Source organism: Pyrus communis, chromosome 16, assembly GCF_041283825.1.
Source record: "Pyrus communis isolate YQ-2024b chromosome 16, ASM4128382v1, whole genome shotgun sequence".
NCBI classification, from domain to species: domain Eukaryota; kingdom Viridiplantae; phylum Streptophyta; class Magnoliopsida; order Rosales; family Rosaceae; genus Pyrus; species Pyrus communis.
Window position 1 is genome coordinate 9330298 of NC_142580.1, and position 27695 is coordinate 9357992.

The window sequence follows — 27695 nt, forward strand, 5'->3', positions numbered from 1 at the left end:
AACACATGAACACTGATATCCATATTAAAACTCCAGTTTACCAACTGATCCCCCACACAATTCTTCTCTCTAGTGAAATTTGTGGAGTATATGAATTCGTAGTTTATGAAACTGGTTTTGTTTACAAGCAGTCATGCTGTCACCAGAATTCCCTGGGAAGCTAATTCGATAAATAAACCGAAGGGAGTGTAGCTGTAGTTGGGAGTTTTGAAGAAAATATATATATAAATAAACATGGCGGCTCTCGCATTCTGTATCTGGGACTGGGAGGCAACAAATTACAACATGCTTTTAAATATGACATAACGGAGATTTATACGACTCTGTAAATACAGTAATCTCTTCTAACAATATAACCCTCAAAGCCTCTTCAAAATCAAGCATTATCTCCGGATCCGGGTGGTTTGTTATCGCCTAGTATGATCGTTCACGCATGTATCAAAATCAGCGGCAGGCAACCGAGACATGTTTGATGTCGTAAACTTATCCTTGGTCACGGGCACTTTTTATTGAGACAGGGGGCTCTTCCACTCTCCCTCTGGATATTAGGTCATGGTTTAAGAATAAAACAATGACAGTTATATCATCGTGAAAATGGCGTCTGACCTTCTTGTCAATTTTCCGAAGATCTGAATATCGCATCTCTCTTTTTCTTGCAGCTTCTTGGAGAGCCGTCTTAACAAGCCGCTTGGCACTTCCCTGCAACGCGGGTACTAGTCAGCACCAGAGATCAAGAATAGAATCTCACTAAAAAGAGAGAAAATAAGCATCAGATACCAGAAAATGTTTAAACCATTGGCTCAAAGCCAATGCCTCATTTTTCTTCCCTAAGTTGCTAATTAAAAGGCAGAGTATTTATCCTTAGATCTATATTTCCCTTGATGGGCAATGCTAGGGAGACCAACTTAGAGCAAATTTTGTACACCATATGACCAGGTTGTTGATGATTAGATTATTACTTAAGTGTTGATTAATGTGCTTTTATCCGATTGGCATCACATGGTTTGTAAATTCGGTCTAAAATGTTGGCTTACCTAGCATTACTATTCCCTCGATAGGTATTCAAAACTCAAGTCAGCACAATCACCAACAATCTCTTGTTATCAGATAAATATGTGGCAGCGATGAATAAACATAAATATTATCAAGAATACTGAAACCTAAATGTTTCGTCCGGATATCCAGTCAAATATACTTCTTCAATTGCGATTGTTCTTTAGGGTCATTTGATCTACACCAAGGCAGGTAAGTAATTATGACACCAATGTGAATGCAAATAAGAGTTGCTAAACGTGAATAAAAACTGAAAAGGTCAGAATCTTACCGCATGTGGATGATTGTGAACAATTTCAACAGCTTGTTCATTACTCAAGTGTTCCCATAGACCATCAGAAGCAAATATAAGAAAAGAATCGTTTGGATGGAGAGGATGAGAAAGAATGGTTGGTTCGGCAGACAAGATAGGCATGGTCATTGGTTCGGGAAGTCTGAACTTTGCACTAATCGGCTCCCTGTTAAACCTTGCATGTTTCATATATACGTCACCTATAGATTTAGATACCTACATCAAATATATTCAAGGTGTTATCGCAAGACATCAACTATTTAAGAATGAAAAAAGTATGAAAATTTATAGGGAAGCATTTCATAATACATCCCAGAAATCTCATTTAAGAAAATTTCTAGCAAAGATAAAAGGTTTATGCAGACCTAAGAAAATGTGAAGTATTTATACATTTAACTTTCTTTATAAGCATCTAAAAAAAACTTGGTACCATGGAAAATTTTAACTTGGGTCTTCTTTAAACAAATTAACAGCGTTTGAGTTCATCATCTATATCAGACAAACAACCAAAGAATACATGCAAGTCAGGGAAAAAGTTAACACTTCAAAAATAACCACAGCAACCATGATTTCATTTAGACCTTGCAAAACAGTCCATTTTCCTCGCAACTTGGTTTAATCAGGTAAAACCATAAAATCAAACTATTGAAGCTATTCCGAATCAGCGAGGGTATTATCTCAAGTTAACCCTTGTAAACAGAGCTAGAAGCTAGTGGATATATTAGACTTCTATCTTAGTTCAAAATACTTATCAAAGGGCCTTCTACACCTTCACAATTATAAGATTTCAGTAATTCTTATAGCTGGATCCTAAACGGTACGAGCATAAGATGCAATACAGCACTGCATATACATGACATACATAGGATAGAGATGCTTAGACTTTACACTACATGCACAATACCGATAGGCTAGGACTAGGGTTCTATCACCCTTTCGACAAATATTGGCTTCAGAAGCAACAGGTAGGAGAACAGAAACACCAATGACATAACTGTAGGTAGTTACAGATTAATGCACACCTTAATTAATGGACTTTTAGATGATACCTGGATAATGCCTTTTACTCTCCAAACTCCATGCTTTAAAACGACAATTTGAGGATCATGTGGGTGCAAATCTTTCAGCTCATGCCTAACCTCCTCGAGATTTGCATTGTGTTCAGTGGATAACTGGATCGCAGCAACTTCTCCAGTGTTGCCCACTTTCTTTCCCAACACACAACGGGAATCTCCCAGGTTTGCCACAAATAGGGTCCCCTGACATATAACTCCAACCAGACAGCATGACCCAACAGTTGCTACTTGGGGTTTATTACCCCACAGCTCCGAAACAAGGGCGGTAAACCCTTCCTCTGTTCGGAGAAAAGCATTTTGAATGGTCTCTGCTGTCACAACACCTTCAGACTCCGCTGATATTGCTGCATAAACACAATGCCTAAGATAGCCAACATAAGAGCTGCTCATTCTTCAATAGTTAAACAAGAAAACCAACCCCAAAACCACCCAACTATAGTAAAATAAAAATGATAGGAAACGAAAATTGTGCATTACAACGAAGAACCGGGCCAGTGTCCCACTATTTTTAACTCGAAGCACGATTAGCAAATTATATGCACAGAGATTATTCAATTTTCCGAGGTATCGTATGCAGAGATAATCCGTGATCCAAACTCAAAGACCAATCAAAATCACAACTTTAACAAAAGCTCACAGCTTTAACAAACATCACGATTAACAATTCCAATCCACATATGTTAAATCACACATTCTACACCGAAACGTGGCGAATTCGAAACCACGCCATCCAAATCCAAAAAGCATATATATTAAGAGGGTTGGCGATCACGAACCTTGGAAATGTCTGAATAAATTGTCGCAAACGTATCGAGCGGTCTCCGGGCCGCCGTGTCCGTCGTATACGCCGACGAAGGTCCCAAAGGGTCCAGACTCGATCTGGCTCTGATCCTCGAGCACCTGATTGGCCTGGACCACCGCCATAGAGAAATCGCCCCACGCGTACTTTCCAAAATCTCGGAACCAAAGCAAGTTATCTTTGCCATCCCGTCCTCCTCCGCCGCCTCCGTTATTCGCAGCGCCGACGATTCCAACAGAGCTGAGTCCCTCACCGTCGCCGCGCCCAAATGGCCTCCAGCAAAGAGAGAGCAGATTCATCAATGCCTGAAGCATCCCACATCTCTCAAAAACCCTAACCCCAAAACCCAAAGACCCTTAAGGACTCCGAATTTGGGGGAAGAAGTCGGGAGAAGAAGCCTTGGCTTTAATGGAAATTGGGAGGGGAAGGTATAGGGGGAAGAAGATGCGCAGGATAAGGGGTGGGGCGTAGGTTAAGAGGGGAGGCGTAGGATGGAGAAAAGTAATGGGAGGGGCTTGTGTTCGGTGGTAGAGGAACAGGGAAGGACTCGTCCTCGGCTGTCTTGTGGGCAGAAGATGGTGTGGGGAAGCATTTTGTTGGGTGTCACCCTTCAATGTCTTTTTCATTCATTTCTTTCACTATTTTTTAAATTAATGTTATATTGGTTTTTCCACTGATAAATTAGGTAATTGTTTGTAAATGTTTCTTTATTAGAGAAATTAGGTAAATGTTTCTACCAAGTCTAAGAAGAAAACGTCATAAGTCAGTGACGGAGCTACAGAGGTGGCATTGAGTGCCCATTATAACAAGTAATATTTTGTAAAGGCCAAATAATATTTTGTAAGTGACCTTTAGAGCGTCTTTAAATAAGATGTCAAAAAGTTCATATTAGTAATCACGGTAAAAAAGAAAAAATATATCATTAGTGTTTTTCAACCTAAATGACAATTCCTATGTGGCATAACATGGAATGGCAGAGGAAATTATTGTCAAATTTGATATCAGTTTCAAATCTATTTTTAGTAATTAATAAATGTTTTTCATAATTCTATTCTTATCTTTTGTTTTAAAAATACTAATTACAACTATAAAAAGTAAATCATGTAATAAATAATAATTTAAATTTGACATCTCGATTGGAGAACAAAATTTAATAAAAGATCAATGTGCCACATAAGCCTTCAAATTTAAATTTTATGTTTAAAATTTGACATCTTATTTGAAGATATTCTTAGCATTGTTTGCACAACAACTCGTTACTCTTATATCTTCTTCTTTCTCTCCTCTATACCTCTTCTTCTCGAACTTGAATTAAATCTCAATTAAACACGATACTTGAGCTAAATTTTATGATTTATCTTAGTGTGAACTTAGTCTCCTTTTGAACCTTGTAACTTGTAAGAACTAAGAAAGAACGTACAATATGCTACACTTTTATTTAAGGGGTATGTTAAAATAACTCTCCATCTTTGATAAATGATTTCCTGTGTTCTTCTTTGTTGTCTTAACTCTTAGTTTCTCTTAATTTGTCTTTTGATGTAATATGACGTTTCTAAAATATAATAACACATCAGTAACAATACAAATGAAAGTATAATCAATTTTTAGGAGCTTATATTATGACCCATTATTACAAAATTCTGATTTTGCCACCATATTGATCAAAAAAAAAATTTCAATTGAACTTTTTTTTTTTTTTTTTTTTGCCTCAATTTTGGTTAAGGTGTTTTAAGGCTTGAGCTAAAAAAAAGTCATTCATTCATTCATTCATTTGAGACATGTTATACAAAGATAAAGTACAATTACGCATGTGATACTACTCAAACTATTAGAAGCACAAAATTTCATAAAGTTCTAATTCAAATGGTTCTAAATATCGCTGAAATGGTGTCATGCTTGCATAGTGACATCATTTTTGCCTAAAAATCATAAATTGAGTAATTCTACTATTTGAGTTACAAGCTCTTACAAAATACACTCTAGTCATTTACGTTTGGTTTAATTTTCACATACTGGGCAACTTCTTTATATTTGTTGCTTTCTTTTTTAACAAAAGTATTTGTTCCTTTACACTTATTTTTTGTCCTCTCCTCTAAACTTTTGAGAATGTGGATTATTCCTAAGAGGCAAAAGTGTATGTATTTTTCTTTGGAAGAGTATGTACCTATGCGATTTATGTACAACTTAAGTTCAATTTGTCTTTTCCCACAATGTTACGCCCAACCATAATGATATTCCACACAATACCAATAACATATTACGACCGAACATTTGTTATGTAATCAGGCTAGTCCTATGTAAAAAAACGAAGAAATACTACACTAATAACTCGGGGGCTTGTCTTACACATTTTGCAAGTGGAAGAGTGTTTCCTATAGGAATGTTCATCAATTTCTTTCGCTTTCGGTCTAACTGTGGCTGAATAGGAGGAGACATGATAACCAATTGTAAGCTCCACCATGCATAATGCTCCAAAACCACCGTGCTATGTCCAAATTTCTCAACATTGCAAGTTGCAACAAAACACTGCATAGCGATGCGAAAACTGGGTCCGATTCGATTACGGTTAGGGTAGCAAAGTGTCAATCAGAAGCAAAATCTACATGGCTGATATGGTTCGAGGTTTCCTGCGGAATCCGTTGTGGCCGGACATATGTCTTTCGAGTGGCTCGGTATGTTTGTTGCTGGTCTGGTCAGTGGTAACCATGGGAGCCCCTACCTTCAAGCATGCATGTTAAGATATTACCAAATAATGAGACATTACCTAGCCCCGCTTTCAACACTTGCAGAAGATTGTGTACCTGTAATTAATCCACTTGTGTCCACCTAAAAAAGTATGGAACTTATGTGGCACGCAGGCCGAACAACTATTGAGCTAACTGCATCATTCTTGTAAATGTGGGCGTGCCAACTCGCGACTGAGCTCGTTCGGATGAGTAGAATAGATATGGTGAGGGTGTCGAATACGCTGTTCACTTCTACACTTGAGCGACTGCGATTGAGGAAAGAACACGTCTCGGCCTTGGGTTCTAGAACCTGAAGAAAAGGTTGCTTAATTCATTGTGAAGTTTAGGATCTTGTGCACCTGATTCGGTTGCATCGACTGTATTCATGAGAATATAGGTGTGTCTAATTGGTTTCAGGCTGTAGTGGCAAAGGTATTCAAAGGAGATGAGTGTCTTTATGATGAATGTGGTTCGATTGTCTGAATACTGAACTATGAAGTGCAGATTAGAGTAACCAATCATAGAACACTTAATGAAGTGACCTCTTTAGGTGAAAGAATTAAGAACTCTTGGATGGTTGAGACTTGAATAGATAACCAATTGACCAGAAACGATGTTGTTTACTTGATTTTCTCATAAGCGTGAGAAGGTTTTTCCGTAGAACGAAAATTTTCGCATAGAGCATTTTAAGTTGTTTGCTAAGTTGAACGGGCTTTTCGTGTTGAAAAACCTCTTCTATTTATAGGGGTGAGACTCGTGATAAACAGATTTGCCAAGATAGAGTCCTGATATAACTTTGCATATTCGACATTTACCTGAATATTCCCTCATTATCCCTTCTTTAGCCGAAACCCAATCTCTTTATGCACTTGATTCGTCCTCATTTGATCAAGCATGAATTCTGATTCTTAGAATCATTCGCATCTTATCAAAACTCATCATGATCATTGACAATTCTAACTCACTTAAGACTAGACCTGGCATTCGTGTCGTGTTTCTCGTGTTCGTGTCGTTTTCGTGTCATACCCGATAGCTTAACGGGTCGTGTCGTGTAATACCTGTTAAAGTAAACGGGTAATATGACCCGACCCGAAATCAACCCGTTAATATTATCAGGTAATATGACCCGACCCGTTACCCGTTAAGAAAATTATATTTTAAAACAATAAAACTGAAAAGAAAAACATAATTTGACCCAAAAAAATGTAAAACATAATATTAAATTAGTATATACATACTAAATTTCGGAGTTGACCCCTTAATGAAAGTTGTAAAGCTTTTCATTATGTGTGATTACATTTTTCACACTTATTATTATTAATTTTCACTCAAACAAATAACATTGTTCATGAGATTTTTAAAAAATCTACCCTTATTTATACTTTCATCAAGTATAACAAAAGATTTTATGGTATCCACTAGTGTAAATATTTTAAATTGAAGATCGAATTCATTCATTGTATTCATATAGGGTCAATGAGTGTAGCTGTAAAAAAATCATCAAAATCAGAGTTAAAATAACCGTTAAATCGTAAATTTTCGTTTATAACCGTCTAAAAGTTTTGTCTCATTACTTATCTCTGAATGTTTTTTTTTTTGCAATTTTTGGCATATGCGATCTCGAAGCATATATAAACAAGTTTGACGGTTGGATCGTTGAAATTAGTTTTGTAGGATGCGTATCACATCAAAACGATAGATTCACTAACACTTAAGAGTTTATTTATACTTTCATCAAGTATAACATAAGATTTTGTGGTATCCACTAGTGTAAATATTTTAAATTGAAGATCGAATTCATTCATTGTATTCATTTAGGGTCAAGGAGTGTAACTGTAAAAAATCATCAAAATCAGAGTTACAATAACCGTTAAATCATGATTTTTCGTTTATAACCATCGAAAAGTTTTGTCTCATTACTTTATCTCTGAATGTTTGTTTTTTGCAATTTTTGGCGTATGCGATCTCGAAACATATATAAACAAGTTTGACGGTTGGATCGTTGAAATTAGTTTCGTAGGATGCGTATCACATCAAAACGATAGATTCACTAACAATTAAAGAGTTTATTTATACATTCATCAAGTATAACATAAGATTTTGTGGTATCCACTAGTGTAAATATTTTAAATTGAAGATCGAATTCATTCATTGTATTTGTTTAGGGTCAAGGAGTGTAACTGTAAAAAATCATCAAAATCGGAGTTAAAATAACCGTTAAATCGTAATTTTTCGTTTATAACCGTCGAAAAGTTTTGTCTCATTATTTGATCTCTGAATGTTTTTTTTTTGCAATTTTTGGCGTATGCGATCTCGAAGCATATATAAACAAGTTTGACGGTTGGATCGTTGAAATTAGTTTCGTAGGATGTGTATCACATCAAAACGATAGATTCACTAACACTTAAAGAGTTTATTTATACTTTCATCAAGTATAACATAAGATTTTGTGGTATCCACTTGTGTAAATATTTTAAATTGAAGATCGAATTCATTCATTGTATTCATTTAGGGTCAAGGAGTGTAGCTGTAAAAAATCATCAAAATCGGAGTTACAATAACCGTTAAATCGTGATTTTTCGTTTATAACCATCGAAAAGTTTTGTCTCATTACTTTATCTCTGAATGTTTGTTTTATGCAATTTTTGGCGTATGCGATCTCGAAGCATATATAAACAAGTTTGACGGTTGGATCATTGAAATTAGTTTCATAGGATGCGTATCACATCAAAACGATAGATTCACTAACATTTAAGAGTTTATTTATACTTTCATCAAGTATAACATAAGATTTTGTGGTATCCACTAGTGTAAATATTTTAAATTGAAGATCGAATTCATTCATTGTATTCATTTAGGGTCAAGGAGTGTAGCTGTAAAAAATCATCAAAATCGGAGTTACAATAACCGTTAAATCGTGATTTTTCGTTTATAACCGTCGAAAAGTTTTGTCTCATTACTTTATCTCTGAATGTTTGTTTTTTACAATTTTTGGCGTATGCGATCTCGAAGCATATATAAACAAGTTTGACGGTTGGATCGTTGAAATTAGTTTCGTAGGATGCGTATCACATCAAAACAATAGATTCACTAACACTTAAGAGTTTAATTATACTTTCATCAAGTATAACATAAGATTTTGTGGTATCCACTAGTGTATATATTTTAAATTGAAGATCGAATTCATTCATTGTATTTATATAAGGTCAAGGAGTGTAGCTGTAAAAAATCATCAAAATCGGAGTTAAAATAACCGTTAAATCGTGATTTTTTGTTTATAACCGTCGAAAATTTTTGTCTTATTACTTTATCTCTGAATGTTTGTTTTTTGCAATTTTTGGCGTATGCGATCTTGAAGCATATATAAACAAGTTTGACGGTTGGATCGTTGAAATTAGTTTCTAAGATGCGTATCCCATCAAAACAATAGATTCACTAACACTTAAGAGTTTATTTATACTTTCATCAAGTATAACATAAGATTTTGTGGTATCCACTAGTGTAAATATTTTAAATTAAAGATCGAATTCATTCATTGTATTTATATAAGGTCAAGGAGTGTAGCTGTAAAAAAATCATCAAAATCAAAGTTAAAATAACCGTTAAATCGTGATTTTTCGTTTATAACCGTCGAAAAGTTTTGTCTCGTTACTTGATCTCTGAATGTTTGTTTTTTGCAATTTTTGGTGTATGCGATCTCAAAGCATGTATAAACAAATTTGACGGTTGGATTATTGAAATTAGTTTTGATAGGATGCATATCCCATCAAAACGATACATTAACTAACACTAAGAGTTTATTTATACTTTCATTAAGGATAACATAAGATTTGTGGTATCCACTAGTGTAAATATTTTAAATTAAAGATCGAATTCATTCATTGTATTCATATAATGTCAAGGAGTGTAGCTGTAAAAAGTCATCAAAATCGGAGCTAAAATAACCGTTAAATAATGATTTTTCGTTTATAACCGTTGAAAAGTTTTGTCTCATTACTTCATCTCTGAATGTTTGTTTTTTGCAATTTTTGGAGTATGCGATCTCGAAGCATGTATAAACAAATTTGACGGTTGGATTGTTGAAATTAGTTTTGTAGGATACGTATCCTGTGAAAACGATAAATTCACTAATACGTAAGAGTTTATTCATACTTTCATCATTTTGATGGGATACGCATTAATGTTATACTTAATTAAAGTATAAATAAACTTTAAGCGTTAGTGAATCTTATCGTTTTGATGGCTTGGAATAAATATATTAATTATTTATATATTTTAAGTGTTAATTAGACTATGTTTCAATTAGTATGTGATGATATTTAATAATAAAATTACATTTATGTTTTTTATTACGTATTTTATTTTTATTCAAGTTAAAATGTTATAAGAGATAAAAAAAAAAAAAAAAGCTGGTTATTTTTTTTCTTTGGGTTAAACATTAGGCGGGAAATGGATGGATATAGGTTGCAAAATTTCCCAAACATTAGGTGGGAAATGGATGAAACTCTTGATATATTAGGCGGGAAATTAATTATTATAATTTTTTTATGTTTTTGGTATTTTTAAATTACTTGATATTTTTATTTTAATGTGTTTTATGATTTTTAATCTCAATCTTTGCCTATAATATACTATAAAAATAAATAAATAAATAAAACTTAAATTTTAAAATTTATATAGAATAATAATAGAATAATAATTAATAAACAATATATACATATTCATTATATCTATTTCATTTTATAGTAAGTTTTTTTTAGTAGTTTAAAAAATTAAAATCATCAAAATAGCATTTTTCTTATCGTGTCGAAATAGGTTACCCGCGTGTCACTCTCGTGTAAACCTGTTAAGGACCCGTTATTAACGGGTTATTATCGTGTGACCCGATAATGACCCGATTAGTTATCGTGTTGACCCGAAACCCGTTATTTTCGTGTCGTTTACGTGTCGTGTTAACGTGTCGTGTAATAAATTGCCAGGTCTACTTAAGACTCGACCGAGCCACACTTGAGCTTGATCCTTTCACAATCCTACCGCTATAGGGACTTGATCGGATTAGTGCTTTTTAGGAGGATGAAAAAAGCCCACTGCCTGCGAATTATGGCTTTCCAACTTGGGTTACTCATCCTCAACCCAAACCTTTATTTTAGACCCAAACAAATTGACCAACCAATTGACCCAATTATTTGTCACATCTTTTAGTAACATTAACATGTTATTTCACATCAAGCATCTAGGCCGAAGTTTCGTTGATCTATGATCCTGCAATGAAAAATCGTACAAGGCAAGAATGTTGATAAAGAAATCATATGATCTAAAACAATTATATAAATCTACACATGTTTTTCTTGGGTTCAAGCCTATCGAGGTGCTGCATAATTCGGTCCGCTGAATGTTATATATCACATGTTGATGATCACTTCTGATTTGATATGTTCCATTTCTTTTTTCCTACACAAATTTGCACGATCATAGATCAAATATTTGGTTTGAGGAAAACAATTTAGCTACATAATTCGGTCCGCTGAATGTTATATATCAAATGCAGGATCATAGATCAAATATCTAGCTGTCTAAAATACGAGCATGGAAGCAAGAACAATTTCACTATTTAAAAAGAGAATTGTTATTGGTACTTCAAAAATCTCATTCTAACTCCAAACTTTCAATATTTGGAAAGAAAAGTACACTTGAGAGGAGTGTAAAATGAAATTTTTGAAGTACCAATAATATTTCCCTTTAAAAAACAAATTATACACTAGCTTTTAATTGTAATAAAAAAATAATCAGAGAATAAAATGGTCAATTTTTGAAACACGAACATATGCTAGGATTGTTTAATAGGAAAATTAATGAAAAGAACTTGAAAATTTTGAGTTTTAACGATAAGGACAAAATAAGGGTAAAGTGAATAGTATCAGGATTGACTTTTTAGTGTAAAAACGTGGATTTTCGTTAAAGTAAACAGTACCGGAAGCTTTACTAATCAGATCTTAAGATTCCTACTTTTTTTAGTGCATTGGACAACAGAGCTGAGTAGATTTTTATTTTTTATTTTTAAAGTATTACATTTATCACAATTTTCATCATATTTTTTAAATTAATATTTATATCGTCTTTATAATACAGATATTATTCACGTCTATTGGTAGACCGTATAAATATTAGAAAAGTGATACAAATATGATAAGTATATGCCCCACCACTATCAGCTACCATCACCACCGCAATGGAGAAATTTCTAGACACCCACATCGATAAGCAATAAAATGGGGGTTACTGGTTAGGGTTGAGATTCATTTAAAACCCACGAGCAAATTCTGGGTTTCAGAAAATACAAATTAAAGAACATCAAAGTTTATTACCACAAGTAGATTTTGGGTCACTCACAACATTCCTTCTATATCACAACACAGAGATCGGGGTGTTTCATGGGTTTTGGTTGCTGGGTAGTATTTGGGGGGCATATAGACAGAGATTTGGAAAGGGATGTGGCGGTGGGTTTGGGCATCAGTGGAGGAGGAGATTGAGAGGTGGTGGTAGCTGATGGGTTGCGAGTTGCAAGTGACTGGAAGTGAGTCGTGGAGGAGTTGCCGGCGGTGGAGTTGGGTGGTTAGGACGTGGGGGAAGAAGAGAGGGGGGAGGAAGATGCGAAGTTGATAAGGCTAGAAGTTGACTTTTATAAAACTGTAATGGGGACTAAAATTTTAAACTAATGACAGATCATAAAAAAATAATAAACAACTTAAATAATAATTTAATTATCAATAATCGTATTATTTGATTTGTAAATTTGATTTACATCATAATGTCACCAATAAGAAATTAGCATTATCTATCTTTTAGTAAAATTGATTCTAATTTATTTTATTTTTTGAACAAATGGTAGTATATACACTAAGACCTACTTCAACCCTTGGAGTAAAACTCAAAATTTAGGTTCTAAACTTATCCTAACTTGCTTCAACCCTTGGGGCAAATATGAGTTAAAATCCAAAATCATTTATGAGTTAAATTCATTGAATTTAACGACTAAGATCTAATTTAATCAAATTCAACAGTAAAAAAAAAAATATCTAAAGGTCCAAATTTAAATCCATCGGGTAACGTAATTAAAAACTATATATATCTTATTTGTTTCATATTCTTTCGTAGTGTTATACGAGTTTCATGATGCTAGTTTAGTGATTTTTAATATTTATCGAAACCTAAATATTTTTATGATAAAATGTTAATAAAATTAAATTAGGATAATCCACATTTTTTTAAAGTTACTTTAAGAAAAAAAAAAATCCTAAATTCATTCTTTAATAATCTTGGGATAAAAATTTAACCCATAAAGGTTGGAGGAGAAAAACTGTTTATGGGTTAAAAATCTTAGGTTTTAACCCAGGGGTTGGAAATGGTCTAAGAGGTGGAGATTGGACTAAGCCATACAATTGGCTTGCGAGAAAAATGTGGTTGAACTTCGTCTTTGGCGAGAATCGAACTTAAGATCTCTCACTTACAACCATTTGATCGTTGTACTAAGTGACAAGTTGATTCTAATTATTAAAAGAATAAAAATACAAGAGTTGATCTTTTGGCATGTATATGCCACCTGCCACATTAAATAACTTAAAGATTTTGTTCAAATAAGTTGGTTTTCGAGATTATGTCTTTAGTTTATATTTTGTAGACTAAAGACGTGACGATTGATAATTGCATATCGTTTATAATAATTTAAATTAGGGTTTTTATCATAAATGGTCATTGAAATTGACTTACCTTATCAAGATGGTCTCTGAAATTGAAAATCAATCAATATAGTCCCTGAAAATGGATGTCGAAGATCAATGTGGTCCTTCCGTCACAATTTTGTCAAAAACTCTCTTATGTGCTGATGTGACACATAACTGGGTCCCACAGTCTAATTAAATATTGTCCATGTGGATTTAAATATTAAAAAAATATTTTGTAAAATTAAAAACTTAGGAAAAAAAAAGGAAGATGATTGGAACTCGTTGATGTGGCTACTGATGTGAACGACGGCGATGGGGTTGTTGTTGTTGGTGCAGTTGCTCTCGGCTCAGCTTGGGGTGGCAAATGGGCGGCACTTGGCAGAGCTGTGTAGGGAGGAGTACCCGATGTGGGTGAGGATGGTGCTGTGGGTGATGGCGGAGCTAGCGTTGATTGGGGCTGATTTACATGAGGTGATTGGGAGTGCGATTGCTATCAAGTTTTTGAGTAATGGGGCTTTGCCGCCATAATCTAGAGTTATCATAACACCTTTGGATTTTGGAATTTACGCTTTGTGTTTTTGGACCGTTTTGATCTTTGAAATTTTTTGGTTTTTGAAATTATGTTTTCTTTGAATTTTTCTGGGCTTCAGTGGTCAAATTTTGTCTTTTCCTTCGAGAATTGAAATTTGTGGTTGTACACCAGCTTTGAAATCACGACTTGCAAAGCGACTGGTGTGTTTGGCTGCAAGTGGGAGGGGAAGAACTCCAAAGAAGCTGAACAGATGAAGCACATAGTTTTTAATTATTTTTTCTTTTTTAAGTTTTTAATTATATAGAAATAACAATTTTTTTTTAACTCCAGATCAATTTCAAAGACTATTTATGATAAAAATCCTTTAAATTTAAATTATTATCAACCGCCACATTATATGATCTGCTAAATATAAATCAACTTTATATATATCCAAGACGTTGTATGACTTTAATTGAACTTTGGAGTTAATAAAATCTTAAATCATAAGATCCTCCTGGAGCGTTAGGCAACCATCCCACCAACAAATAAACCAAATTAAAGGAGCATAAACTCAATTCTAATAAATTAAGTAAATTGTAGCAATGATTTATTAACTTTAACTTAATTAGAACAATGGTTTTCAAATAAAAATTCATTACCATTGGTCTATTAACTCATCAAAACGTGCAACTATGGTCTCTCAACTAAAAATTCGTTACCAGTCCCTCAACTTTAATCTAATTGGAGAAATTGTCCATTAACTTTAACCTAATTAGAGCAATAGTCCCTCAACTTTAACCCAATTGTAGCAATGGTCATTTCAAACAAAATTTTGACGAAGTTGACGAAAAGAACCATATTTGCACATTTTGATGAGTTGAGGGACCCCAACTATATCAATGGTCATTCTAACGTAACTTATTTTGACAAAATTCTAACGAAGTTGATGAAAATAACTATAGTTATACATTTTGATGAGTAGAGGGACCAATGGTAATGAATTTTTAGTTGATATATCATTGCTCTAATTTGATTAAAGTTGAGGGATCATTACTACAATTTACTTTAATAAATTTCCATTAGTTTTTATATACCCAAAATAGCCCTAGAAACAAACAAAAATCTCGAATCTGCCCTCCTCAACCCGCAGTAGCAGCCACTTCAGCATGGCGTTTGGAGCCACTCCCGGCCTATTTCTTGCTCGTCACTTTCTTCTTATTCTACGATCCACATCCCAAAATATTTTTCAATTTCTCAAAAATCCACCCGACAATGCCACTGTCGTTCCCCTCCTTCTGCACGGACGGCGGCGTTTTGGGCACCTCTACCTTCAGGTTCTCGGCCAAACCCTCCAAACAAGCCCCGTTGCTTCGAAAACCATCAAACAATTGCGGGTACAACAACTCCACCGACTTCCTGAATTTCTTCCTAACCTTCCTCACCGAACCGGCATCATTCGCATGACCCTCCTTGTAATCACCCACTGCCACGCGCCCGCTCGCGTACGCGACGCACGCTCTCAGTATCACACTCGCTCTCTGCCGAAAGTGCTCGGCGACTAACGCCTCGAAATTTTTGGGCGGCCTCCGCAGTAGCTGGTGCGTTGTTTTGTGAGTCAACACGAACTTGTCCTTGTTGTGCCTTGGCCCGTTCGTTAGTGCGGAACCGAGATTCAGATTACAACCTCACCAAAATCACACACAGTTGAATAGTTTAAAATACAAGAAATAAAGACACCGAGAAATTTACGAGGTTCGGCAAAAAACCTGCCTACGTCCTCGGAGAGATATTGCTCTTCACTATAAAAAAAAAAAAAATAGTACAAGTTACACATGAGTTAAATCGACATAACCCAATCCCATATCCCTTGTACACCCACTCACAGAATTTTCCCAAGAGCCTCACTCTACACCAAGAGTTCTTTCACAAGAGATCTTTCACTCTAGCTCTCTTGATTTCTCTCACCCTTGCCCTTGCTCTCTGCAAAAAAGAACTCTTTCTTCTCCTTTCTTTTTTCTGCAAAGGCTAATGAGCTCTCTGCTCTTTCTTCCTTTTTAAACCGAAATGAGCCCTCACGGGTGTTTAAGACACCAAAACTTTTTCCTTTTACTTTTCCCTTTTTTCCTCCTTGCTTTTCCCTTTTTTTCTCCTTACTTTTCCCTTGTTTCCTCCTTGAAACAAGGAAAGATGTTTTCTTTCTTTCTTTAGCCGAAAGACATTTTGGAGGATAGTCCACTTGGCCACAAACTCCAACAATCTCCACCTTGGCCAAGCTGTACCAAAGTCCATTGGCCTTACGTACCAGCATGCACACTCTGAATCAACCTCGTTGGTCCTGTTCTGATTCAGTCACTGCCAATGCATGTGCAGCTGCTGCAAGCAAAAAAAACATTTAGCTTCAGACAGGATCTCGACACATCCTCGTCTCCTCCAGCAGGTTTTCCTCCTCTTCATTGTCTGTAACTTGGAAACTTGTCAGTGCACCCATTTCCAGCAACACCCGTCGAGCCAGACAAACATTCCTCACACTTCTCATTCTTCAGGACCATCTCATCACCTGTGAATCCCATAGCTCCACCTGCTGCAAAACCCCTGCAACACTTGTGACTATACATCACCAGGAGATGTGTTGCTTCGAGTACCTAGAGGGCATACTCGAAGTCTTCCGCCACAAAATTGCTGCTACCTGGACCAAGATCATCCTTTCTTTTTCTCAAAGGACAATTTATCCTTTTATGCCCGAATTCTTTGCAGTCATAGCATTGTGGTCCCTTGCCTTTGGAGCTTGATTTGAACCTGCTGTCTCTCTCAAATCCTCCTCCCAATTTTCTTCCATGATTCCAACCTTGAACAGCTAAAGCAGTCTCGTGCCCACCATCAACAATGGTCTTCCTCTTTTGTGTATCATAAGACACCAAAGAAGCCTGCACTTGCTCCAAACTTACTGTATCTTTTCCATGCAATAAGGTTGTCACAAGATTCTCATACGAATCTGGAAGTGAGGTAAGAAGTAAGAGGGCTTTATCTTCTTCCTCAACCTTAACATCAACTTTCCTCAATTGATCCAAGTATCCATTAAACACATTCATGTGGTCCATGAGATTCCCGCCTTCATCCATCTTCAGCTTGTACAGCTTCCTCTTCAGATGTAACTTGTTGGTCAAACTCTTAGCAATATAGAGTTTTTCCAACTTCTCCCACAGTGCAGGCGCAGAATCTTCATCCATAACATTGTTGATAATGTTATCAGCTATGCAGTGTCGAATCGTGCTAACACAACGCGACTCCAGCTCCTCCCACTGGTCATCTGTCATTTCTTTAGGCTTCCCATCTTTTCCCTTCAAAGCTCTAACCAAGCCTTGTTGAGTCAAGACATCCTTTACTCTCATCTGCCAGAGAGTAAAACTGCCCTTCCCATTAAACTTCTCAACTGAAAACGACATGTTTGTAGTCATCATGGTGAATAATAAATTTGAACCTTCAATGAACCAAAGCTTCCAACCAAGCTCTGATACCAATTGTTGTGCCTTGGCCCGTTCGTTAGTGCGGAACCGAGATTCAGATTACAACCTCACCAAAATCACACACAGTTGAATAGTTTAAAATACAAGAAATAAAGACACCGAGAAATTTACGAGGTTCGGCAAAAAACCTGCCTACGTCCTCGGAGAGATATTGCTCTTCACTATGAAAAAAAAAAAAATAGTACAAGTTACACATGAGTTAAATCGACATAACCCAATCCCATATCCCTTGTACACCCACTCACAGAATTTTCCCAAGAGCCTCACTCTACACCAAGAGTTCTTTCACAAGAGATCTTTCACTCTAGCTCTCTTGATTTCTCTCACCCTTGCCCTTGCTCTCTGCAAAAAAGAACTCTTTCTTCTCCTTTCTTTTTTCTGCAAAGGCTAATGAGCTCTCTGCTCTTTCTTCCTTTTTAAACCGAAATGAGCCCTCACGGGTGTTTAAGACACCAAAACTTTTTCCTTTTACTTTTCCCTTTTTTCCTCCTTGCTTTTCCCTTTTTTTCTCCTTACTTTTCCCTTGTTTCCTCCTTGAAACAAGGAAAGATGTTTTCTTTCTTTCTTTAGCCGAAAGACATTTTGGAGGATAGTCCACTTGGCCACAAACTCCAACAGTCCTCGTCGTACTCCTGCGCCACCTTTGCCCAGCGAATGTGGGAGCCGGGGCCCGGGCCCGTGCCCATGCCGGGTTCGTTGAAATAGGGCCGTTCGTTGAGCACGAGACCCTGGATCGACACCAGGACCTGGAGGATTGTCGACTGAGACGGATCCCACTTCTCCCGCTTCTTGCCGTGCCAGGTGTTGAGCAGGCTCAGGCAGACGAAACCGCTATCGTATAGATTCGGGTTGACCCGGTTCCCGAAAGAGTGGTAATAGACCTGGGGAGGGCGGGTCGGGTAATTTGACGGGAATGCGATGTCGAATAAGAAAAGCGCATCGTGGTAGGGAGTGCCAGCGGCGCCGATGATAATGGCCCGGAGGAGGTCGATGCGGGTTTCGTAGACGCGCACGTAGATGGAGTCCGGGAGGTGCTTCTCGAGAATCTTCCACTCCCGCATTATTTTCTGGTGGACCTCGTTACCGAAGCAAACTCCGCCGCCGCTTTTTGAGACGACGTTGAAATGGTGGTCTGAAGGGTCTGAGACGACGTCGAATCGCTTGAACCGGTTGGGCTCTCCTCCGGCGCCCGCCATTGTTTTCTTTCGAGGGCTTTTTGGTTATTGGACGGACTGTGGGACTGTGTAAATATTGGCTTGTTATTGTTAAATACACCCATATACTTAATACATTTTACATTTACTTTTTCAATTAAAAATTATCTTAAAACACTTCACATAGTTCTCCATAATATACTCGCATCCCATAATCTTAACATACATCTTATATTTGTTTACATACACTTCACATTTTCTACCTACGCTGTACACATTTTCTTTGAGTTCTTCAAGCAATCCTACACTGACGACAATTTCAAAATACTTAGACAAGCATTAGCCTCTCCAGGGAATGCTCTGAGTTACTGAGTGTCTCAGAACTCATTACAGAAGTTATACATATTTTAACAATCATTATGCAACTAAATTTTGCAACATGAATTAGTTAGTAGTTAGTAATTAACAAGCTCAAAACCCTCTCTGAGCAACTGAGATGATCTCAGAGCCAAGGAAGACCATTTCAATTAGCTAGTAGTTAGTACCTATTGCAATTCCATACATTTCCAAAGTGTGGTTTCCAAAATTTAGACATGTTTCATTTCTGTGGTCTTAAAATAATGGCCATCTCAGAGCCAAGGAAGACCATTTCAAAGTCAAGTAATGACGATCCAACCAGGAGATGGAGCATCGTAAAATGGCGACCAGAGAAGGGAACAAAAAACTATCACTTACAACATTAATAACACAGGTATTTTGGGAAGCAAAAGTAGGCTTAAATAAATATCGATGTCGTTGAAATCACTAAAATAATGAAATATGAAGTCTTATTTCATGTGAAGCTTCTGAAACGTCGATCTTGTGTTTCAATCAACATGTGTTGTAGTTTCATTGGTTAGGATTTTGTCCTACAATAGAGGTGAGAGTGGTTTAAGAGTTGAATAAGCTAAATAATACGTTAAAAGTAATTTGGTGTGTATTTAGATTTTTTTTAACTTATAAGGTCGAAATTGTCATTGCATAGTAGGGTACATAAGTTATTTAACTAAATTTTAATGTGGGATATATTCAACATTATATACGGTGCTAATAAAAAAAACCTAAATATTTATTTGTGGAGAGTATTAGAGTACATATAGAGTTACAATAAATTAATCGCTACTTACAACTGAAAATTACATTCTTATAATTTGGATAATTGTCAAGAAGATTTAAATTAATTAATTTACAGCTAACGTCTCCCCAAAATAAACGAGTTTGATCGAACAAGTTTGAAAGAACAACAGTTGAAAATTACATTTTTATATTTCTTATATGGAAAAAGAGTTGAGAGAATTCTCTAGAATCCCAACAAAGAAAAAGTTCTAAACCCCTAAACAGAGTCACACCCCCAATAAAATTCCAACCCTTGACTCCAAACACCACACGAAAAAAGAATTCATACATAAGATTTAGATATAGATAATAGAGTCGATTTTTATATGAAGTTTAATTTTTGCTAGGCCTGGATAGGTACATAAATTTTAGTGGTGATTTTAAATTAGTCCTAACATTTTAAATATCTTCATAAAGTTTTTTTAAAAATAAACATTTTTTAGGTTCACTAACGTTAAGTAAGGACATTGACAAATATTAAAACGTGTTTTAACTCTCAAATCATCTATGGAGTTTTGAATCTTCAAATTGACGCATTTTAGCTAAAGAAAATTTATAGTTTAATTTGGCTAAATGGATCAATTTAGGGGATTAGAACTCCAAAAACGGCGATCAATGAAAACCATTCATTATCCACTTCATCATTTAATGTTAGTAACATCATCATTTAATATTGATAAAATCCTCATTTAAAGCCGGTGACCTAACAGATGACAATTTTTCAAAATATTAGATAATTATTTGAATTATTTTAAAAAATTAAAACTAATTTGGAATCACTCTAAAAAATTAGGTAGTTATCCGTATTTAACCCTCGATCATTTTTCCTTTCGTATTTGATAAAATAGAAAATTTGATTCACACCCACTTCATTAAAGCCAACTTTAGGTAAAACCCAAATATGCCTTTTTTCGATTTAGACCCTTTGATTGTTGTGCCACCTATAACAAATTTTCTTTTACGTGTGGTGTTAATAAATGTTTTTATTTTTCATTCCCAATTTGCTTATAAAGTTAAAAAGAAGGTTTAAACCATCTTTAAAAGAGATGTCAAATTTTAAACATAAAATTTGAATCCATCTGATACATCAAATTAAGCTATTATTTTATTACAGTATTTTTTATGAGAATTTTTATTATTTATTTTATGTTACATATAAATAATTGATAAAAAGAAACTCATATTAAGTTATTAACCCAGCCCCTTCTTTCTGAACATCTCCTGATCTTTTTTCTCTCTTTTCTGAATTCGAATCGAAGGGACTGCTCATGCGAATCCATCTTTTCATACTTCCCACAAACACTCGAAGGATCAGTAGCTCATTAGAGCTCGTTTTGTACACTCCCCACAAACACTCAGGTTCACATATTCCGATCCTTTCTCTCTCTCTCCGTTTCGCTTTGTGGTTTCACTCTAATCCATGGCTACTCAAGGTCAAGTCATCACTTGTAAAGCTCCTCTCTCTCTCTCTCTCTCTCTCTCTCTCTCTCTCTCTCCCCCCTCTCTAGATTTCTATATGTATATATGTGTATGTATCTTTTTGTATATGTTTTTTACAGTGAAATGGTTGGTTGTGATTGACAATATGTTTTGTGGGTAATGGTTTTTTGGGTGAAATTGAAATTGGGAATGCGAAGCGGCGGTGGCCTGGGACCCAATAAGCCTTTGGTGATCGAAGACGTGCAGGTGGCTCCGCCGCAGGCCGGAGAGGTCCGGGTCAAGATTCTTTACACCGCTCTCTGCCACGCCGACGCTTACACGTAGGGCAGGAGATAAAAATAATAAAAAATAAAATATTTGAAGCTACTGTCAAATTTGACAGCAACACACTTGCTGCCAATTCATATTTTGTCACGTAGAAATTGATATTTCGGTTGGATAATATTATTGTGGTTTTTTTTTTTACTATTATAGCTTATGCGAACATTTTGACATCTTCTTAGCTACTTTGGTCTTTTTCTCACTCAATGAGGATTCTCTTCGGATTTTCTTTGTGAGGATTTCGAAAGTCCTTGAATCACATTTGTTTATCGTACATCGTGCAATCAGTTTTCATCCGACACTGTTTATATTTAATTTTAAATAAAAATATTTACAATGATTTCTAATCGTACAATATACGATAAATAAATATAATTGGAGGATGTCCTGGATCCTCACAAAGAAGATCGTGCTTTTATAAAACAATAAAAAGACTAGACGAATCAGTTTTGGAGTCCCGGTTAAGAGTTTGGACTCGCATGTAGGGAGGGCAATTATAATTTGGACGTAGATGATAGAAAATACCGTATATAACCAACTTTGCTAAACTTATATCGACAAAGCCCATTGTTTGATTGCGAGGATTGTAATTAATGGACTAGCTAATTGATAAGTTTTTTCTTTTCATACCAAATCTGACAAGATAAGGTTATTAGGTACAATTTGTTTCGAACGCAATTTATGCTTGGGCTAGTGATTTGCGCTTAATGACATGCCTTGTTTCATATTTTTGCATGTATTGACAATTGCTTGAAGTATTTGCTTACTTTCTACATTACTCTTTAGATTTTGAATAGAGCAAGATCAAGAAATACCACTTCGACATGTAACAAAGTGAGAAAGAGTAAAAATCTAGACTAGAGTTATAATTGATGCAATCAAAACTAATCGAAAGCTTAATTGAAAGATCGAAAGCTTAATTAAGAAGTATATAAGCTGATATGATACTTATAGTGGTGTAGCTAGGATTTCTAAAGAATGAGGTCATAATATCAATAAAAAAACTTTATTTGGCCATTTCGTCTAGCACTTAGTAGGTAGGTGCCAATTTTTGCCAACATATGCATAAAACTTATACCAACCTATGTCGATAATTACTATTATTTGTAGAGGCTTGTTCAGGGTAGATGCAGGATACTGCAGAGTAATGTTGAAAATTGTCAAAACTTATCAACTAAAGTATTTTATCGAGCACATGATGATTACAATAGAGTCGCACACAAGAAGAGATAAAAGAAAGACAAATTGAGAGAAGAAAATAAAAGAAGTAGGAGAATGAGATTATAATTTAGTTTGCCTTAACTGTTTATAAGATCAAATACAATACACAAACAAATATACATGAAATTTTTTAAGTTGTTGAAGTCAAAGACAATCAACAACCTCATACTAACTTCGCCACTAGATACTTGCATTCGAAGACGAGTTTTTTTGCCGGCAGAGGAATATGATTTTGAGTTCCTAAAGTTTACTTACTTGTAAAAGTACAGAGTATAAATATATAGATGCCCGTAAATATAATATAAAATAGTTTTGAATTTAGAAAAAAAAAAAATATAAGTTTTACGTTTTAAAGGTTTTCTATTTTATAAAAAGTATAGCGATATGGTTTTCACTAATTATGTAAAGAAAAAACAAATCATAACATCGTCTAGCGGTGTTACGTAACCATCGCACCAACAAATAATCCAAATTAAAAAAGAAAACCACTGATCCTAATCCTAATAAAATTCTAATTACCTTTATTTACCCAAAAATACCCCTATCAACAAATGAAAATCTCGAATCTACCCTCGGAATCAAAGGCCCAAATCCGCAGCGGCAGCAGCAGCAGCCACTCCAGCATTGCGCTTCGATTCACTCCCGCCTTTCTTGCCGATCTTATTTTTAGGTCCCAATCCCAAAACCTTTTTCAATTTCCGAAAAACCCTCCCAACAATACTACCACTGCTCCCCTCCTTTCTCGCAGACGGCGTCGTTTTGGCGGCTTCCACCTTCAGCAGCTCGGGCAAACCCACCAAAGAATCACCGTTCCATTTGAAATCCTTGTACAGTTCGGCGTACAACTTCTCCAACGGCTCCCTGAAACTTCGCCTTACCTTTATAACCGAAACGGCACCGTTTTGGTGACCCTCCTCCTCCTCCTTGTACTCGCCCACCGCTACGAGCCCCTTCGAGTATGCAATGCACGCTCTCAGTATCACACCCGCTCTCTGCCGAAAGTGCTCCGCCACGAACGCCCTGAAATGTTTGGGCGGCCTCCGCAGCAGAATGTGCGTCGTTTTGTGAGTCAACAGGAACGCGTTCTCGCCGTAGGCTTGCGCCGTGTTCTCCAACCGACCCCGGCCGAATATTCCCGTGCCCGGTTCGTTGAAATAGGGTTTCTCGTTGAGCACGAGACCCTGGATCGAGACCAGGACCTGGAGGATCGTCGACTGAGACGGGTTCCACTTCTGCCCCTTGCTGCCGGACCACGTGTTGAGCAGGCTCAGGCAAACGTAGCCGGTCGCGTAGAGGTTCGGGTTGACCCGGTTCCCGAAAGAGTGGTAGTAGACCTGGGGCGGGCGGGTCGGGTAATCGTTCGGGAACGCGATGTCGAAGAAGAAGAGCGCGTCGTGGTAGGGCGTGCCGGCAGCGCCGACGATGACGGCCTGGAGGAGGTCGATGCGGGTGTCGTAGACGCGCACATAGATGGAGTCCGGGAGATGCTTCTCGAGAATCTTCCACTCGTGCATGATCTTCTTGTGGACCTTGCTGCCGCCACTAGTGAAGCAACCTTGGCCGGCGGTATTCTTCGGGAGGTTGGATCTGTAGAAGTGGTGGTCCGAGGGGTCCGAAACGACGTCGAATCGCTTGAACAGGTCGGGCTGACTTTCTGCAGCGTCGTTTTCCGGCGTCTTTGGGGTCAGAGAAGGAGCCATCTTCTATGGAGGACTTATTGGTGATGGGGCGGAGTGTGTGAGACTGACGGGGGGCCTGCTAATATAATATGATTTGGAGTCTTTGATCCAAGCCTTTCCTCTCAGGATCGCATTTTCAATGACTAGCTAACTTATTAGTGTTTTTCGTCCGTTCACGTGGATTAATCTAACAAAGTTAATTATTTTTTAATTTTAAACCAAATTTAATAGAAAGTTTTAACGAAAAGCCTACGTTACTGTTTATTTTAACGAAAAATCATATTTTTATACTAAAAAATCAAACATAGTACTATTCATTTTATCATTTATTTTGTCCTTATCGTTAAAACTCAAAGTTTTCAAACAATTTTCATTAGTTTTCCTAGTTTAATAAGGTTAGGCTAGGTACAATACTACGATTTATGTTGAACGCAATTTATACTTGTGCTTGTGCGGATTAAATGATCCGCAATCTTTTTAGCCATCTCTTGTGCGGATTAAAGGCGCGGACATTCCGTGTGGACCTTATCTAACGGCTGTGACTGCCTAAGTGTAGTGATGGAACCGGACTTAAAGAAGAAGGGGAAGGGAGCTGGCGGAAGTTGGACGGCGAGTAACGAATGACTGGATTTGAGGGACAAGTGGTAGATCAGCAGCACCAAAGTGATGCACAGATGCAATCTCCAATGGCTTCGAGGGAAGACACGGCTTCGTGTGTAATGGCGTTGGAGGCAGCTTTGCTTCCATGCTCTGTGCTTCAAGCGATTGACCGCTCTCCCCACCCGTCTCATCAGAGTTAGTACCGGAACGAAAGAGATGAGAGGAGACCGAGGCAGGATGGTAGTCCTGAAGAAGATCCTTCTGCCAACTGCTTTGCGGGTGGACGTGGATATATTTTCATGTAATGTAATACTTGATTTAGTTTGGTTCGTATTTTAGCAAATGCTTCAAGTAATGGCACTCCCGCATTAAAAAAATAATTGGAATACCAATAACAGCTCCCGTAAACAATCTGTAAGTGTAACTTGAACGAAGGAAAATATGTTATTACGTGCCCAAATACATTAATTAAACAAGTGTCATGAGGAATGGTGTCTACTTGAAGGGAAAGATGGAAGTCATTCCCACCAATTTGACAGCCCAACTTTCTTACGCTTACCGTGGAAGGGAAGCGGTATGCAAATTCTACAACTTGGAAGAAGGCTTTTTCGAACTCCGACCTGCTATGAACTCTTGCATCTTCTTAAACTGGGCTTTGGTCATTCCCTTGTAATACTCATGACCCCTCTCCTGAAATTAAACAATCAAAACATGTCCACATACATTGTCATGAATAAGAACAAACACACGCTAAAACAACATTCGTAGCGTTACATACTAGAACTTGAGCTAAGTCACGCAATCTATCGACCATAATAATTAAATTCCCAACTCCCCGATCATAAGACCTATCACTTACGAGCGCAGACCGGCAACTCTAAACCAACATTGTTAGACAAAGGTATGTTAGTGGTAAAATGGGCACCTTTTCAAGCGTAAGGGCGTCGGCCAGGTCCAGCTTAAGCCCGTCATTGATAACAGCCTTGTACCTCAACACCATGTCATGGTTATTTTTCGCAATGGCCTCACCTACTTCACGAGCTTTCTTCAGCAACTCACTCTCTTCCACAACGTGGTTCACGAACCCCAACTTTTCGCCCACCTCCGCTGTCAACGGCGTCGCCGCCAGCGAGACTTCGCGCGCTTTGTTGGGCCCTATGATCCTCGAAAGCTTCTGGGACAAACCCCACGACGGAAATATCCCAAATCTATTTTCAAACCAAACAAGCAGAAACGGTTAGAGATATTGCGTACCAATTCGGACTTCGATTCTAGATCCAAAATCTGAAACTAAAGAAGGGATTGATACGGACCTAGCGTGAGTGTCCATGAATTTAGCTCCTTTCGTCGCGATGATGATATCGCAGGCGAGCGCGATCTCGAACCCGGCGGTGACCGCGAACCCGTTAATTGCTCCGATGATGGGCTTTCGGCACCGCTCCATCTGGGAAACGGGGTCGGACTGCACGTCCTTCACATCGCCTTTGAAAACGTCCTCGGCGGAGGTGAGATCGACGCCGGAACAAAACGCGCGACCGGACCCAGACAGAACGATGACCCGGACCGATTCGTCTTGATCTAGGGCCTTGAAGGCCTGGGCAAGGTCCGTCATCATGGGCCGGGTCAGCGAGTTGAGCGACTTGGGACGGTTGATCGTCACGAACGCGATTCCGGTCGGTTCGCGGTTTACAAGTATGAGATTTTCCGGCGACGATTGGTGGCGGGCCATCTTGGTAGATAATACAGCGGCGTGTAGGGAGAAATGGATTTGGTTTTTGGATTGGATTGGATTGGATTGGATTGGGGTGGAATCGGATGAACTCGGATTTGAATGCACGCGGATGGTGTCGCTTTTGCTTTGGAATGCGTGGAAGAGTTACGTGACGATTTGTTTAGTTGACACTGGCAGCCACGATGAACCTGACAGTTGAGTGTGGCGCGGGCCCGCCAAATAATGGCCATGGGCTTCACGGGCCTCAACTACAGACCTGAGGAAATAAATAAATGGGTCCGAATACACATTGAAAGCCCAACCCAATTTCGCTTTTATTTGGAACATTCATTTTTATGCAAGCGATACCAGACAAGAAAAGAACAAGCCGAGAGTGGAGAAGTTGTATTGTATCCTCAAAAGTCAAATTATTTTTGTGGAAAGCCATTCATCAGCTTCTCACCTCTCGTGGCAAAGAGCTTTTATGACGTGATATCACTAATGAAGGCATCATGTCTTCTAAGTGGACATGGACATCCATATGACCGTCTAGAAGATGAAACAGTGACAATGAATCCGTTGCACAAAAGTTTACTATCATCACAGCGAGGAATGACTCGGGAGAATTAATAGATTCTTTGATTTGCCCATGTGTTGGGCTTCTGTCGTCCAAAGTGACATAAGTAGTGATAGTTACTGATGGGTCATG

At 37.3% G+C, this 27695-nt stretch overlaps 2 protein-coding genes, 1 long non-coding RNA gene and 2 pseudogenes across 6 annotated transcripts; 1 reads left to right on the forward strand and 4 right to left on the reverse strand.

Annotated features, from left to right (window-relative positions):
- Positions 1-205: 205 nt before the first annotated feature.
- Positions 206-4129, reverse strand: LOC137731339 (putative protein phosphatase 2C 42). Of its 2 annotated transcripts, none has more exons than XM_068470443.2 (4): positions 3198-4129; positions 2395-2765; positions 1325-1561; positions 206-699 (listed from the first exon to the last, which is right to left on the reverse strand). In XM_068470443.2, exons 1-4 carry the CDS (start codon positions 3532-3534, stop codon positions 484-486), a joined length of 1161 nt encoding a protein of 386 aa, XP_068326544.1. In that variant the 5' UTR covers positions 3535-4129; the 3' UTR covers positions 206-483. The 2 variants fall into 2 exon arrangements, with proteins under 2 accessions (XP_068326544.1, XP_068326543.1); XM_068470442.2 differs by having other exon boundaries at positions 206-747.
- Positions 4130-18046: 13917 nt separating this feature from the next.
- LOC137732647 (putative ubiquitin-conjugating enzyme E2 38 pseudogene) lies at positions 18047-18997 on the reverse strand (annotated as a pseudogene). Its single transcript, XR_015957440.1, has one exon. The product of XR_015957440.1 is annotated as a putative ubiquitin-conjugating enzyme E2 38 pseudogene (transcript).
- A 2226-nt stretch (positions 18998-21223) lies between these two features.
- LOC148689933 (uncharacterized) lies at positions 21224-21919 on the forward strand. The gene is made up of 2 exons (XR_015957402.1): positions 21224-21462; positions 21652-21919. It is a non-coding gene; the product is annotated as an uncharacterized LOC148689933 (long non-coding RNA).
- Positions 21920-23043: 1124 nt separating this feature from the next.
- Positions 23044-25528, reverse strand: LOC137732139 (putative ubiquitin-conjugating enzyme E2 38 pseudogene; annotated as a pseudogene). The gene has a single exon (XR_015957910.1). The product of XR_015957910.1 is annotated as a putative ubiquitin-conjugating enzyme E2 38 pseudogene (transcript).
- A 115-nt stretch (positions 25529-25643) lies between these two features.
- On the reverse strand, positions 25644-27155 carry ECHIA (enoyl-CoA hydratase/isomerase A). The gene is made up of 3 exons (XM_068471440.2): positions 26589-27155; positions 26201-26483; positions 25644-25965 (listed from the first exon to the last, which is right to left on the reverse strand). The coding sequence occupies exons 1-3, from the start codon at positions 27002-27004 to the stop codon at positions 25861-25863; spliced, it is 804 nt and encodes a 267-aa protein (XP_068327541.2). The 5' UTR covers positions 27005-27155; the 3' UTR covers positions 25644-25860.
- Positions 27156-27695: the final 540 nt, after the last annotated feature.

Coding starts and splice junctions, on each gene's coding strand:
- LOC137731339 (XM_068470443.2), bottom strand. CDS start 3,534: ATGCTTCAGGCATTGATGAATCTGCTCTCTCTTTGCTGGAGGCCATTT. Junction 2,766..3,197: donor TTTATTCAGACATTTCCAAG/GTTCGTGATCGC, acceptor GTGTTTATGCAG/CAATATCAGCGGAGTCTGAA. Junction 700..1,324: donor TTCACAATCATCCACATGCG/GTAAGATTCTGA, acceptor CCCGCGTTGCAG/GGAAGTGCCAAGCGGCTTGT.
- ECHIA (XM_068471440.2), bottom strand. CDS start 27,004: ATGGCCCGCCACCAATCGTCGCCGGAAAATCTCATACTTGTAAACCGC. Junction 26,484..26,588: donor TTCATGGACACTCACGCTAG/GTCCGTATCAAT, acceptor GTTTGAAAATAG/ATTTGGGATATTTCCGTCGT. Junction 25,966..26,200: donor ACGCCCTTACGCTTGAAAAG/GTGCCCATTTTA, acceptor GTTTAATTTCAG/GAGAGGGGTCATGAGTATTA.